Here is a 15,902-nt window from a genome sequence, read left to right on the forward strand (position 1 = left end):
TTACAGAGCCAACAAACATTCAGCTCATTTCAAAACAGGAAGAGCTATATATCGTTATTTGGGATATCATATATATATATATATATATATATATATATATATATATATATATATATATATATATATATATTTTGCTTGGTACATACGCATAAGAGAAAAAAGTCTGACCAAAATCATCATCAGTGTTCTTCGACTTTACCACGTAAACATAATATTAGTTTAGAGCCGAGGAAGGCAACATGATGGCAAATGTCAAGTGGCAGCCTCGTCAATATTACCTAAATACACTGTTCAGCATTAAGAATGGGATTCGTGTCATACCACGGCAAGACACTACCACAGCAAAGTCACCTCAACAAAAAGAAGAAAGAAAAAACTTTTAAAAATTCTGGCAGTTTTATAAGACTATCTCCAGGACTAGTGGCCATATCTCGGTGTCAGGGGAAGGCTCATCAAAGGGAAGTAAAATACTGTCTCCAGACGACAGGAAAAAGGTCAGTCTTTTCATCAAATAACCAATATTAAGACTGAATGACCAGGAACAGAATTTTGATACAAAATAGCAAACATAAATGAGATATACCTTCCATGTTAGACTAGGGTATACAGTGCTGTGTCAACAATGCCTCATCTTAAAGTCTCTCAAATTTTCGAGCTGTCTCACACGTCTGGTCCTGGGGAGGAAGGATGTGGCGGGGCAGGGACAGGGGGATGGGGAGTAGCGTTGCCATGGTAACCCCCTGAACAAGAGATCCTCCAAAGCGACACAAGGCAACATGCAGACGATGCTGTGTGGGTCTGAGCTCCCACCCGCGATACGAGGTTTTACTGAACGCAGCGGCAACACCAGGAGCGTCTCGTGAGGCATCATATTTTCGTATTATTCTCAGCGGTCACCTGGCACTTTGCTAGGCACAACCAGCCATTTATCAACACACACGAACGATGTATTCTAATCACTGTCTTTCCACTATTGTTGAAACCATCCCTTTAAAAACGTAAACAATATCCTCATGTCATTATTTAAGAGAAAGCAATATAATTCATATTCGTAACTCATTTATTTGTCTGTCTTTTGACCATTATGCTCTACCTAATACAGGAGAACATACTTGACTTACACACAGTAGCAATCTACTACCACAGCTTGTGGTACCAGTGTCATTGCTGGCTCTGCACGAGTGTCACTTTCGCCTACACTTACCCCTGGTAACCAAACCCACATGACACTCAAGACAAACTTGTTTTCATCATCTATCGTGTCATATTTTACACACACACACACACACACACACACCAGGGACCTCCGTGGTGAATTGATTAGCCTTCCTGACGCAGCACAAGTACGTCCGAGGTCGGACTCGCATGGGTTCGATTCCTTTCTTCGTCTGTTTCTGGCGCTACCTCTCTAAAGCAGGAAAGTAGTCGTATTGGGAAAGACTCACTAAGGCTTGGATGAACATCTTTGGTTTTATCGGCTTACGTTTCGGTAATTATCATCATCAAAGCCTATATAGAGAGAATAATATGCATCAAATACCTACATTATAAGCCCCATATATATATATATATATATATATATATATATATATATATATATATATATATATATATATATATATATTCACTCCATCTTTCCACCCAAAATTTGGTCTCCCTCTTCTCCTCGTTCCCTCCACCTCCGACACATATATCCTCTTGGTCAATCTCTCCTCACTCATTCTCTCCATGTGCCCAAACCATTTCAAAACACCCTCTTCTGCTCTCTCGACCACGCTCTTTTTATTTCCACACATCTCTCTTACCCTTACGTTACTTACTCGATCAAACCACCTCACACCACACATTGTCCTCAAACATCTCATTTCCAGCACATCCATCCTCCTGCGCACATCTCTATCCATAGCCCACGCCTCGCAACCATACAGCATTGTTGGAACCACTATTCCCTCAAACATACCCATTTTTGCTTTCCGAGATAATGTTCTCGACTTCCACACATTTTTCAAGGCTCCCAGGATTTTCGCCCCCTCCCCCACCCTATGATCCACTTCCGCTTCCATGGTTCCATCCGCTGACAGATCCACTCCCAGATATCTAAAACACTTCACTTCCTCCAGTTTTTCTCCATTCAAACTCACCTCCCAATTGACTTGACCCTCACCCCTACTGTACCTAATAACCTTGCTCTTATTCACATTTACTCTCAACTTTCTTCTTCCACACACTTTACCAAACTCAGTCACCAGCTTCTGCAGTTTCTCACATGAATCAGCCACCAGCGCTGTATCATCAGCGAACAACAATTGACTCACTTCCCAAGCTCTCTCATCCCCAACAGACTTCATACTTGCCCCTCTTTCCAGGACTCTTGCATTTACCTCCTTTACAACCCCATCCATAAACAAATTAAACAACCATGGAGACATCACACACCCCTGCCGCAAACCTACATTCACTGAGAACCAATCACTTTCCTCTCTTCCTACACGTACACATGCCTTACATCCTCGATAAAAACTTTTCACTGCTTCTAACAACTTGCCTCCCACACCATATATTCTTAATACCTTCCACAGAGCATCTCTATCAACTCTATCATATGCCTTCTCCAGATCCATAAATGCTACATACAAATCCATTTGCTTTTCTAAGTATTTCTCACATACATATATATATATATATATACAACATGGAGAAAGCGTATGATACGGTTGCACGAGAAGTCGTGTTGAAGGTCTTGCGAGTTCCTGGTGTTAGCCAGGAACTCTTTCAAGGAGCTACTGCAGCTCCAATGCTGCGCTACTTATCTGGAACAGAAGAATATGAAACTACAATCACGCTACCAAATCGTTTACAGTAACTCAAATGGGGGGTTTGACCTCATCTATGGCGTCTCTGGTTTAGAGAAAAGACACTGCCGTGGTTATGTGGCCATGTGAAAAGTACTGATGATGAGCCGGACGGGAATTGAAATGGAAACATGAGGTTCGACGGTCCACTGGGCTTGTGAGAAAGGGTCTGGATGGAGGACACAGCAAGGCGGGGGCGGCGGCATGAGCAGAGGATGAACGAAGCAGCAGGTGTTGGAGGTCCAACTGTTTCGTGGGCCTTGTGTCGACAGACCTAGAATCCTTACGGAACGATGATGATTATCTCCAGTGATTAATTAACTGGAGATGATTAATTACGTAAAAACTGTTGAAATTTCACGAGAAAGGATTTAATCAATCCTCTAATCACCGGTAAGTTGAACTTCAGCCATTCAGAGGCTACTGTACAGTGGTCTCAGCATCCAGTACATGACCGCATAACGAAGCCAGCGATCCTCCTTATATCTACGTTAATCACAGTAGTTGCTTCGCCCTTCGTCATCTACAGAAAACCTATTTGAAATTCATGTTGAAAAACTCTTACACTTTCCCTGGTGCTCACAACCCAGGATGTGGCATGGGTCATCCCCTGTGGAATGTACACCCCTGGCAGTGGGTCGTGAGCCTGGGCGACCCCTGCTGGCCCAACGATTCACGTTGGGTACACCGTCTCACCTTTTTTCCGCCTCACTGTGGCCACGTCTGACGTTATCTGTCCTGCTGCAAGTGATGTTGGTTATCGCAAAGGTGTGACAACCTAATCACGACTGGTGTGTATGAGCCTACATAGTGTGGTCAGACAGGGACAATATTCCATGACTTTTAGCACTAAATGGCAAAGTTTTGTATACATAAAAAAAAGAGAAGGGGGGGGGGGGACGTTACGTTACTAGTTATATTAATGGAATTAAGATCAATAGTTCCACAATGTTGTAACCTTAAACATGAGATGTTATACAACGAAATGAGTCACCTTTTCACGAATATTTGTGTCTTCTCTCAACAATGAAGTGGTCATCCCTTAATGAATGGCGCGATTTAATACTAAACTGGAATGTAACTAATGCCTTGCACGAGGGCAAGAACATCTGTGACAGGATTTGTAATGACCGCACAATGAGAAGGAGGCAGGTCTCCGGTGATGGAATGTGAGGCTCAGTGTGGAGACATGAGGAGACTTTGTTGATGAGAACGTTGGGATGTGAACCACCAGGTACACAGGATGATGACCGTAACATTACAGTGACACGTGCATGTCACAGTGACACGTGCATGTCACAGTGACACGTGCATGTCACAGTGACACGTACATGTCACAGGGAACATTTTTGTGAAGTTAAGAACAAATTTGGTCCCAGGATGGCAATTGAGATTCATTAACTGTAGTGCAGAATCTTTGTTTTTTGTTCAACCGCATGTGAACGAAACGTGTGGTATACCGGGTGAGGTGTTGTGTACGGTGCGGTGCTTGTGATACAGTGAAGATAAGTACAAAAGGGAGAGTTAAAGCTGAGCGGAGAGGGTATAAGGAAGGGCGTTCTTCTTGGTTTCACACCTGCTTCCGTTGACGTTGGCAAGAGTATGTGAAGGCCAAAGGAAAAGTGTTATCAGAAAACGAACCAGAATAACTGTGAATAAACACTGTGAGACTCGTGTGAGCTTCATGTTTAGGCAAGTCGAAGATCTGATGTACTGAAGATAGAAGTTATATTCGCATGAATGATGACGATCATGGATGACTAAATGAATGATGTCAAAATGTGGTGATGATGATGATAGTACTGATGTTTAATGATTATGGCCCATCACGTTTCTATAACCCTGCATACTGTCCAGATTTAGCAGTGATCTGTTAATATGATGAGACTTTAAGTGTTCAGTAACATATTCACTGAAGAGACAAAAACACGAAAATTTTGAATACCTGGGTTTAGTATCTGGCAGAAAATCTAAAAAAAAATCAGGGGTGTTTGCAAAGGAATCGATTATATTAAGTAGGATGGAAAAGATATAGCGAGGAAATGTTTGAATATGACAAAAATTTTTGTTCTAAATATCAAGGATGAGACAGTCTCATAGTAATGGGGTAGCATCTCTCAATATTCCTGTAGGAGAGCCCTACTAAACGTCCCATTAGCAAGACACAATATTATCTTTCAACTTGCAACACATTTTTTTCTGGCAATGAAGTCTTTTCCTCAGAGAGAGTATAAAGTTATCTCTCATAGATTATTACATGACTTCATTTGTTTCATGTCTGACTGGATATTCAGCTCAGTAAAGGAACAGACTATCCCTCTAGTTCACGCCCCTCACCTAATATCCATAACCCTCAGAGTTGCTTTTCACTAACCATTATTTTTATTTTTCAAAAACTTTTTTCGTAATTCAGTTCTTGCCTTACATGATTCTTATCCTCTCACCTGATAAGCCTACTTACCTCAACCATTCTCTGCTTAACTCACCTGGTCCCTGCCTATCTCACCTACTTTCTTTTATTACTAATTGAGTACCTGCCTTTCTTGGTTCTAGCCCTCCCACCTGATCTGCCTACTAACCTCTCGCGCCTGCCTATTTCATCTGGCGTCTACCTCCCATACCTCGTTTATGCTTACGTCACCTGCTGCCTGCCTTCTTCACCTGGTCCCTGCTTATCTCACCTGATCCCTGCCGACGTTACTTGGTGACTGCCTACGCCATCTGGTCTCTGCCTACCTCATCTAGTGACTGCATACATCACCTGGTCCCTGTCTACCTCACCTGTTGCCTGTTTATCTCATCTGGTGCCTACATACATTACCTGGTATCTGCCTATCTCATATGATCCTCATCCAACTCATTCGGTGCCTGTTTACTCCACCTGGTACCTGCCTAACTCAATTGACTCTGCCTCACCTGGTCACTGCCTACCTCACCTGTTACCTGAGTATCTAAACTAGTACATGTCTAGTTTCACCTAGTCCCTGCCTACCTCACGTGATTCCAGCCTCTTCTCATCCAATCCCTGTGTACCTTGCTTGATGCTTGTCTACCTCACCTGGTCCATGTCTACTTCATTTGTTGCCTTCTTACTTCACCTGGTGCCTTCTTACCTAACCTGGTGCCTACCTACTTCATCTGGTCCCTGTCGACCTCAACTGTTGTCTGGTACCTCACCTGGTGCCTGCTTACCTCAAATGGTCTCTGCCTTCTTCACCCAGTGCTTGTATTCCTCATCTGTCTCTGTCTGCCTCGCCTGGTCCCTACCTACCTCTCTTCGTACCTGCCTTCCTCACCTGGTACCTGGCTACTCTCACCTGATCCCTACCTACCTCACCAGGTGAGTGCCTACCACAGATGTTACTTGTCTACCTCATCTGGTGCCTGTTTACCTAGTTTCTTCTTACCTAAACTGGTGTCTGCGTTCCTCATCTAATGTCTGACTACCTTTCCTGGTGCCTGTTTACCTCACTTGTTGCCTACCAATCTCGCCTGGTCTCTGTTTACCTCATTAGGTCCTATCTACTTCACTGGTTGCATATCCGTTTTACCTGGTCCCTGCTTATCTCGCATGGTCCCTGCCTACCTCATCTGGTGTCTGACTACGTCATCGGGTTCATAGTTACCTCACCTGGAGCCTATCTATCTCACCTAATGCCTACCTACTTCATCCTGTGTCTGTCTACCTCATCTGGTGCCCGACAACTTCACCAGTTCCCTGCCTACTTCATCTTGTCCCTGTCGACCTCACCTGTTTCCCAACTACCTCACCTGGTGCCTACCTATCTCACTTAGGGCCTGCCTACGTCATCTGGTGCTTGTCTACCTCAACTGATATGTTCGCCTCACCTGGTCCGTGCCTACCTTACTCGTTCCCAGCCTAGATGGTTCCCATCTACCTCGCTTAGTCCATGCCTGCCTCATCTGGAGCTTGCCTACCTCACCTGGTCCTTGCCTACCTCATTTGGCTCCTACTTACCTCATCTCGTCCCTCCCTACCTCTCCTGGTGCCTGCCTACCTCTCTTGGTGCTGCCTACCTCACTTGGTGCCTACCTATCTCGCCTGGTCCCTGCCTATCTCATCAGATACCTGTTTACCTCACCAGGTCCCTGCCTATCTCACTCGATACATGCCCACATTACCTGGTCCCTGCTTACCTCACCTGCTGCATGCCTACCTCATTTAGTTCCTGCCTACTTTACCTGGTGCTGGACTACTGTACCTGGTGCCGGACTACTTCGCTGATCCCTGTCTACCAGACCTGGTGCCTACATATCTCATCTAGTGCCTGCCTACTTCACCTGGTGCCTAGCTATTGTACCTGGTGGATGGCTATCACACCTGTCTACCTCACCTTATCTAACTACTTCAATCCACTCTTACCTTGCCTAATGCCTGCCTATCTCATTAAGAGCCTGCGTACTACATCTGGTTGCTGTCTATCTCACAAGGTGACAGTCACATTCACTTGGTTTCTACTAATCTACCTAGTCCTTTCTACTTTACCAGGTGCTTTCTTGTCTGGTCCCTGTCTACATCACCTGGCACTTGCATTCTTCACCTAGTGCATGCCTACCTCACCAGGTCCTTGCATACTTTACCAGGTCTACACGAAATTTACCTGGTACCTGCATATCTCATCTGAGCCCTATCTACCACACCTGGTATTTGCTATCTTCAATTGGTGTTTGCCTCCCTCACCTGGTTCCTCCCGATTTCACCTGATCCTTGTCTACCTCACCTGGTGTCTGACTATTTCACCTAGTGCCTGCCTACTTCATCTAGTGCCTGCGTTCCTCGCCTACTGCCTACCCACCTCACCTGGTACCTGCCTACCTCACCTAGTGCCCGCCTATAACAACTGGTGCCTACTACTTTATCTAGTTACTTCCTATTTTACCTGTTTGTTTTCTTTCCTAATCGGTCCCCGTCTATCTCATCTGGTTCCTATCTACCTCACCTGGTCTCTGCCTATGTTACCTGGTGCTTGTCTATCTCATCTGATCCTGTTTACCTCATGTGGTGCCTTCTTACCTCACCTGGTGCATGGCTACCTAACTTGGAACCTGCCTACCATACCTAGTGCCTGCCTACGTCATCTGGTGTCTGACTACCTCACCTGGTACCTCCCTACCTTACCTAGTGCCTGTCCACTCACTTAGTACCTGTATACCTAGAGGCTGTTCAAATCACCTGATCCCTACTACTTTACCTGGTCCCCTTCTCGTCAATTTTCTTTTTCTTCTCTAATCCGGTCCTTGTCTACCTTACCTGGTGTCTGCCTAGTTTATTTGGTTCCTGTCTACCTCATCTGGTCCCTGCCTACCTTACCAGGCGATTAACTATTTCATCTGATCCTGTTTACCTCACCAGGTGTATGGCTACCTCCCTTGGAATCTGCCTACCTTACCTAAAGCCTGCCTACATCATCTGGTGTCTGACTACCTCATCTGGTTCCTGTCTACCTTACCTGGTCTCTGCCTACTTTACCTGGTGCTTACCTATCTCATCTGATCCTGTTTACCTCACTTCGTGCTTGTCTTCCTCACCTGGTGCCTGATTGCCTCACCTCGTCCCAACCTACCTTCTTAGTGCATTCCCACCTTTCCTAGTACCAGCCTGCCTCACCTAGAACATATCTACCTAACCTGGTGCCTGCCTACCTCAATTGGTCCCTATTACTGTACCTTGTCCCTTTCTACTTTACCATGTGCTTCCATACCTCACCTGGTCCTTGTCTACCTAACCCGGTCCCCAGGAACTTCACTTGGTGCTTGCCTAACTCATCTGGTGTCCGCATCCCTCACCTGGTTCCTACCTATCTCACCTGGTCCCTGTCTACCTCACATATGGTGTCTGTCTATTTCGGCTAGTGCCTGCCTACCTCATCTGATGCCTGCGCACCTCACCTGGTTCATGCCTACATCATCTAGTGCCTGCCTTTCTCACCTGGTCCCTGCCTTCCTCATCTGGTCCCTGCTTACCTCACCTGCCTCTTGCTTACCTCACTTGGTTCCTGCCTACCTTACCTGGTGCATTCCTACCTGACCTGGCCCTTGCCTACCTCGCCTAGTGAATGGCTACTCTACTTGGCGGCTGTCTACTTCACCTTGTGGCTGCCTACCTCTCTCATTTTTTGCCTAATTATCTGGTGCCGTTCTACCTTACTAGGTACCTGTCTACCTCACTTGGTGCTTGCCTACTTCACGTAATCCCTGCCAATCTTACCTGTTGCCTTCCTTCCTTCCTCATTCGTCCCTGCCCACATCATCTAGTTCTTGATTATCTGGCGTCGTCCAACCTCATCTGCTTCCTGCCTACCTCACCTGGTGCCTGGCTATTGTACTCTCCAGCCGTCCACCTCACGCGGTCCCTTTCTACATCGCCTGATGCCTGCTTATCTCAATTGGTGTCAGATAATCTGTTGCCTTCCCACCTCATCTGGTGCATGCCTACTTCAACTGGTGCACGTCAACCTTACCTGTTACCTGGCTATTGTACCTGGTTGTTGTCTACCTCATCTGGTGCTTGACTCCCTCAATTGGTGTCTGCCTATCTCACAAAGTGCCTGCTTACTTCATCTGGTGCCTGCCTAATTCCTACCTCACATGGTGCAAAGATATTACTTGGTGCCTGCCTCCCTCACTTGGTCCCTGCCTACTTACCTAATGCCTATAGCACCTGGTACCTGCCTTCTTCAACGGGTCTCTGTTTACCTCATCTAGTTTCTGCCTACCTCGCCTGTTGCCTATCCACTCCACGTAGTGTCTTTCTACCTGATACCTGCCATACAATTTGGTTTCAGACCTAACACCACCACCATGCTACACATGACCTCCCACAACATATCCGAGATAACTTCATCTAACCACAGTCCCATCTTCTGCATGAAACTACTAGTAGTGGACATCAACAAAGCATTTGACACTGTCCCTGGTGCCTGCCTACCTCTCTTCGTTCTTGCATACCCTGTCTGATGCCTTCCTACCACATTTGGTGCCTGCCTATCTCACTTTGAGCCTGATCATCTAGTGCCTTCCTATCTCGCTTAGTGCCAGACTACCTCATTTTGTACCAGCCTACTTCACCTGGTGCCTGCCTACGTCATCTGGCACAACTACCTCACATGATACCTACCTTCTTCACCTAGCGCCTTCTCATCTCACCTGGTGTCTGCCTACCCCTGCTAGTGCTTGCCAACCTCACCTGATGCCCATTTACCTCACTTGGTTATCTGCCTACCTTATCTAGTACCAGCATAACTCACCTGGTGCTTGAATGCCTCACCTCATCCCAACTTACTTTATCTAGTCCATTCCTACCTTTATCTAGTGCCTGCCTGTCTCACCTTGGGCATGTCTACTTTATCCAGGTTCCTTTCTACCTCACCCGGTCCCTACTACTTTATCTGGTCCCTATTTACCTCACCTAGTGCTTGCCTTCTTCACCTTATGCCAGGCCCCCTTACCTATCCATACCTGCCTCACCTAGTCCCTGTGTACTTCATCTGGTGTCTGCCTTTTTCACCTAGTACCTGCCAGCCTCATCTAGTGCCTGCCTTCCTCACCTGGTCCCTTCCTACCTTACCTGGTGCATGCCTACCTACCTTAGTTCTTGCCTACCTCACCTGGTGCACGCCTACCTCACATGGTGCCTGGTTACTCTACTACCTCACCTGTGTGTCTGCTTATCTGACCTGCTGCCGAGTTATATGGTGTCTTCCTACCTCACTTGGTATATGCCTATCTTACCTGGTTCCTGTCAACCTTACCTGGAGCCTGGCTGTTGTCAACCTCACCTGGTCCCTGCCTCCCCATCTGGTGCCTGCCTACTTCACCTGGTACTAGAATAACCTTACGTAGCGCCTGCTTATCTTAACTGGCGCCTCATCTGGTTCCTGGTTACCTCACCTGGGACCTGACTACTTTACCTAGTGTCTGCCTGTCTCATCTGGTGCATGGCTACTTCGCCTAGAGCCTGCTTTCCTAACTAGGGACCTGTTTATGTTGCCTAGTATCTGCCTACCTCACCTGGTGCCTGCCTACATCACCTGCTGTTTGTCTATCTAACCTGGTACCCACTTATTTTTCCTAGGGCCTACCTACCTCACCTGCTACTTGCCTACTTTACCTACTACCTGCTTATATCATCTTGTACTTGACTACCTCACCCCGTCGCGACTTACTTTACCTAGTCCATCCCCACATTTCGTAATGCATACCTCTCTCACTTGGAGCCTGTCTGCCTCATTTCATTCCTGTCTACCTCATTCGGGACTTGACTTCTTCAACTGGTGTCTGCGTCCCTCACCTCGTTCCTACTATTCCTAACTGATCCCTGTCTACCTCACCTGGTGTCTACCTATTCCACCCGGTGCCTGCCTTCCTCACCTGGAGCCTGCCTAACCTCACCTGGTGCCTGTCTTCCTGACCTGGTGCCTGCCTATCTCACCTGGTTCCTGCCTACCTAATTTAGTTTTTTCCTACCTCATATAGTGCCCTCCTAACTCATCTAGTACCTACCCATCTCACTTGGTGCCTGTCTACCAAACCTGGTGCCTGCCTACTTCACATGGTATCTGCCTACTTCACGTAGTTCTTGTCTACCTCACCTGGTGCCTGCCTATTTCACTTGATGTCTGATTATCTGGTGCCTTCCTGTCCTTACCTTGCCCCTACCTACCTCATTTGGTGCCTGCCTACTTCAACTGTTGCCTGCCTATTTCACCTTATGCCTACCTATTTCATCTGGTGCTTACCTACCTCACCTAGTGCCTGCCTGTTTCATCTGGTGCTCACCTACCTCACCTGGTGCCTCCCTACTTCACGTGGTGCCTGCCTATTTCACCTGGTGCTTGGCTACTTCATCTGGTTCTGCTTACAGCGTCTGGTGTCGGCTGGCTTCAACGGTCCTCTACTCGCCTCACCCAATTTCTACTTCCTTCATCTCGTCTCTGCTCGCCTTATCTGTTCCATGCCACATCACCTGCCTTCTGCTTGTTTCATCTCGTCTGCTTACTTCCCCTGGTCTTTGCGTATATTACCTAGTTTCAGCTTACGTCACCAATACCCCGCTTTCCTTATCTAGCGTCTATTTTCTCGTCTTCTTCCTGCCTACCTCACTTGGCCGTTGCCTCCCTCATGAATGTCCTGTTTTTCGTGGTGCCGTTATCCTACAACGAACCCTTGAACGCCGCATCTCAACCCTACATACCTCATCTGGTTTCTTTCTGCCTCATCTAGTACTTGCCTGCCTCACCTAGTCCCTGCGTGTCCTTCTTCATCCCAGACAGCCTATCTAGTCCATGGATGCTTCACCCAATTCATGGCCTCATGTAGCCTTGCATCGTCTGATCCCTGGCAGCCTTAACTGGTCTTAACGTGTCTACTCTGGTTCCCATCTGCCTCACTGACATCGTCCTTTCCTACATCAGATTCATGCCTGCTGTGCCTTATTCATGTCTGTCTGTGATGGACATTTATGTGAACATGTCTCTGCCTATATGATTTGGTTCATACCTGTCTTAACTGGTCCTTGCCTGCTCTGACCTTATCTGATCGGTATCCATCCTAGCTAATCCCCGCCTGCCTCAGCTGGTTCTAGCTTTCTTGACGTGTTTCGTATCTAGTTTACTTAGCTTTCTTTATCTGTATATCTATGTATTCCCTGGTCTCTGTCTGTCTTTCCTCGATTCCATCAACCTTGCAGGCACATTTCGTCTCCTGAACTGGTTCCAACTTGTCTGGCCTTAACTCCTTGGTCTCTTTCTCTAAACTGATCTCTGTCTCTTGCTTAATCCCTGCTGCATATCTAGGTCCCTGCACCTTACCTGGTCACCATCTTTTACCCTGTCACTCTCCCTCGATCATTACTTTCCTTTATCTGGTCCCTGCCCGTCTCTTATACGATCGCTGCCTCTCTTATGTGGTCCATTTCCACATTACATTATTCCGTCCTTTCTGACAAGCCCCTACTTGCCTTAGCTAGTGCCTGTTTGCCCTAACTAATCTCACTTCTCTGCCTCACTACTCCCATGACTCTATTATTAAAGTCTTTGCCTTGCCAGGCCCATATATGCCTTACCTAATCCTTGCTTCTTACCTGGTGACTACTTGCCATACCTGCTTCTTACATCCTACCTGGTTCCTTCTTGCTTCCCCATCTCCTGCCTAGTCCTCGAAGCTAAACAGGTCTGTACCAACCTCGCTTGGTCCCTGTTTTACGTGGTTTCTATCTTCTGAACTGGTGCCTCGCTCTTACCTATCTCAAATCACCCTTGCCTGTTTCAGTGGTCCCTATTCTCCGTGACTGGTTTCCGCCTGCTAACCTAAACTGCTCCCTGACGATCTGACAAGTTTCTTTCTTCTTTCCTTGGGTTTTGCATGCATAAAAATCTGGCACCTCTATTTCTTGTCTCTACCTACATGGCCTCATTCTGTTCATCTGTTCTATCGTAACCAAGTTCACCCATCTTCCCTGATTCCTGCCTGTCTAGTGTCACTTGTCTGCCTCACTTCATTTGTGTCTGCTTCCCGTGACCACAGCCTTCCTCGTCTGGTCTCTGCCTGATGCATCATCAAGTCCCCGACCAATTTTCCTTGTCACCACTCTCATACCTTTGCTGGTCACAGTTCAAAGTTTCTCTATACAGCCTTACCTAAACCTTGTCCGCCTCAGCTGGTCCCTTTATGGCCCCTGTCTTCTACGTCCTTGTGCACCTTACCTTGTCCTCATTTCTACATGTCCTACCTTACCAAATCCCCGCCCACTTTATCGGTTCTTTGCTTCACCTGGTGTCTCTCCTTCTCACTAAACGCCATGCTGTCTGTCTCAGCCAGTCTCCGCCTACCTTTCCATGTTCCTGCTTCTCTACTCGATTTTTGCTTCCCATACCTGGTATCCACCTCACCTATTTCTAAGCTGGCTGACAGTTTTTGCCGACAATACTTTGTCGCACCGGGGTCTAGCTTGCCTCAGTTGGTCCACCTTTCAATTCTTCAAACGGTCTCTGACTGCCTCTTTGCCTACTTTTGCCAGCATCATCTGATCCCTTCTATCTTTACTGTTTCCTTGCTTTACCTGGTTCCTGTACCCCTCACCTGGCTCCTGCTGCACTTCCAGGTAAAGTGCCTCACAGTAACCGAGATATTAACGCACTTCCAGTCAATATGCAGACGCATGCTTCTGAAACACACACACGGAGACTGGAAATATATACGACAGCATGAAAAACGTTATCCAATTAGGATCATTCCTGACTTGATGAATATGCTTTCTGAATTTCATACATAGCATCAAGTCTCTTTATAAGGCACCGTGATGATTCTAAATAACTGAGGTACACCTTGACCCTCATTCATCTGATCTTAAATTATGTTTTCTCCTACTCCTTGCCTTACCAGGCTACACACGACCTGACCACACCTCTTGACCTTCACCTGGCCTCAAATTTCGTCACACCTGCTCCCTCGTGCATTTGGCTTTAGATGACCTTTCCCTACTGTCCTACCAAGTCTCAGATACCCTGACCTCAGCTGCTCGCTGCCTAAACTGGACGTCAATCTGACTTCAAATGGACCCAGACAACTTGGTTTCAACCAATGCCTGCTTCACTTGACCTGGAATGACCTGGCAGTGACTGGTCCCTTTCCGACGTCAATGGAACCCACACGACCTACACTCAGTTGACCCTTCACCTGACCTATCCAGGAATGACCTGGGTTAGACTGGTGGTCATCTCAGTTGGATCTTAGACGGGCCTCACTTACCTGGTCTCTGAGGAGTTTGATGCCGTTGTCGCCATCGGTGACCTGCAGGTTGTGAGTGACCTGGAGTGGCTTCTCGCCGCCGTTGAGCCGCGTCACGTACTTGGAAGGGAAGTAGCCGGTCCTGCCTAGACACTTCCCCTGCCACCAGTCCGGGTCAGACGTGTCTGTCACTGTGACCTTGTACCCAGCTCTGTCGGCAGACAAGTCATTGTCAGTTCCTTTACATACGTGGTCCCCACTCTGGGGTTCACAGTACACTTCTGCTACGTGTATCAAAGCCTGGAATTATATTTTCTGAAGTTTAATATGAAAATCTCTTTCCCTCTCTCCTCCTCCCTGCCTTTAAGTAAAACAATGACTATATATATATATATATATAGTATTCATTTATCTATTATACTTAGTCGCTGCCTCCCGCATTAGCGAGGTAGCGCAAGGAAACAGACGAAAGAATGTCCAACCCAACCCACATACACATGAATATAAATAAACGGACACACATGCACACATATATACCTATACATTTCGACGTATACATACATATACATACACAGACTTATACATATATACATACACAGACATATACATATATACATATTCGTATTTGCTGCCTTCATCCATTCCCGTTGCCATCCCGCCACACATGAAATAGCACCCCTTCCTCCGCGCGCGCACGAGGTAACGCTAGGAAAAGACAACAAAGTTCGCATTTGTTCACACTCAGTCTCTAGCTGTCATGTGTAATGCACCGAAACCACAGCTGCCTTTCCACATCCGGGCCCCACAAAACTTTCCATGGTTTACTCCAGACACTTCACCAAACCTGGTTCAATCTATCGACAGCACGTCGACCCCGGTATACCACATCGTTCCAATGCACTCTACTCCTTGCACGCCTTTCATCCTCCTGTATGCTCAGGCCAAGGTCGCTCAAAATCTTTTTTCACTCCATCCTTCCACCTACAACTTGGTCTCCCACTTCTCGTTCCCTCTACCTCTAACACATATATCTTCTTTGTCGATCTTTCCTCACTCATTCTCTTCATGTGACCAAACCATTTCAATACACCCTCTTCTGCTCTCTCAACCACACTTCTTTTATTACCACACATCACTTTTACTCTTTCATTACTTACTCGATCAAACCAGTTCACACCACATATTGTCCTCAAACATTTCATTTCCAACACATCCACCCTCCTCCCCACAACCCTATCTATAGCCCATGCCTCGCAACCATATAACATTTTTGGAACCACTATTCCTTCAAACATACGAATT

The 15,902-nt window shown here is 46.6% G+C and overlaps 1 protein-coding gene across 1 annotated transcript in view; it reads right to left on the reverse strand.

The window, feature by feature from the left end:
* The window catches only part of Stacl (SH3 and cysteine-rich domain-containing protein), an 898,939-nt gene that overhangs the window by 11,781 nt on the left and 871,256 nt on the right, over positions 1 to 15,902 (reverse strand). Inside the window, exon 20 of the mRNA XM_071674332.1 lies at positions 14,622 to 14,811. Coding sequence (XP_071530433.1) covers positions 14,622 to 14,811 — 190 coding nt within the window. The remainder of the gene's footprint in view (positions 1 to 14,621; positions 14,812 to 15,902) is intronic.

This window comes from Panulirus ornatus, chromosome 1 (genome assembly GCF_036320965.1).
Source record: "Panulirus ornatus isolate Po-2019 chromosome 1, ASM3632096v1, whole genome shotgun sequence".
NCBI lineage: Eukaryota > Metazoa > Arthropoda > Malacostraca > Decapoda > Palinuridae > Panulirus > Panulirus ornatus.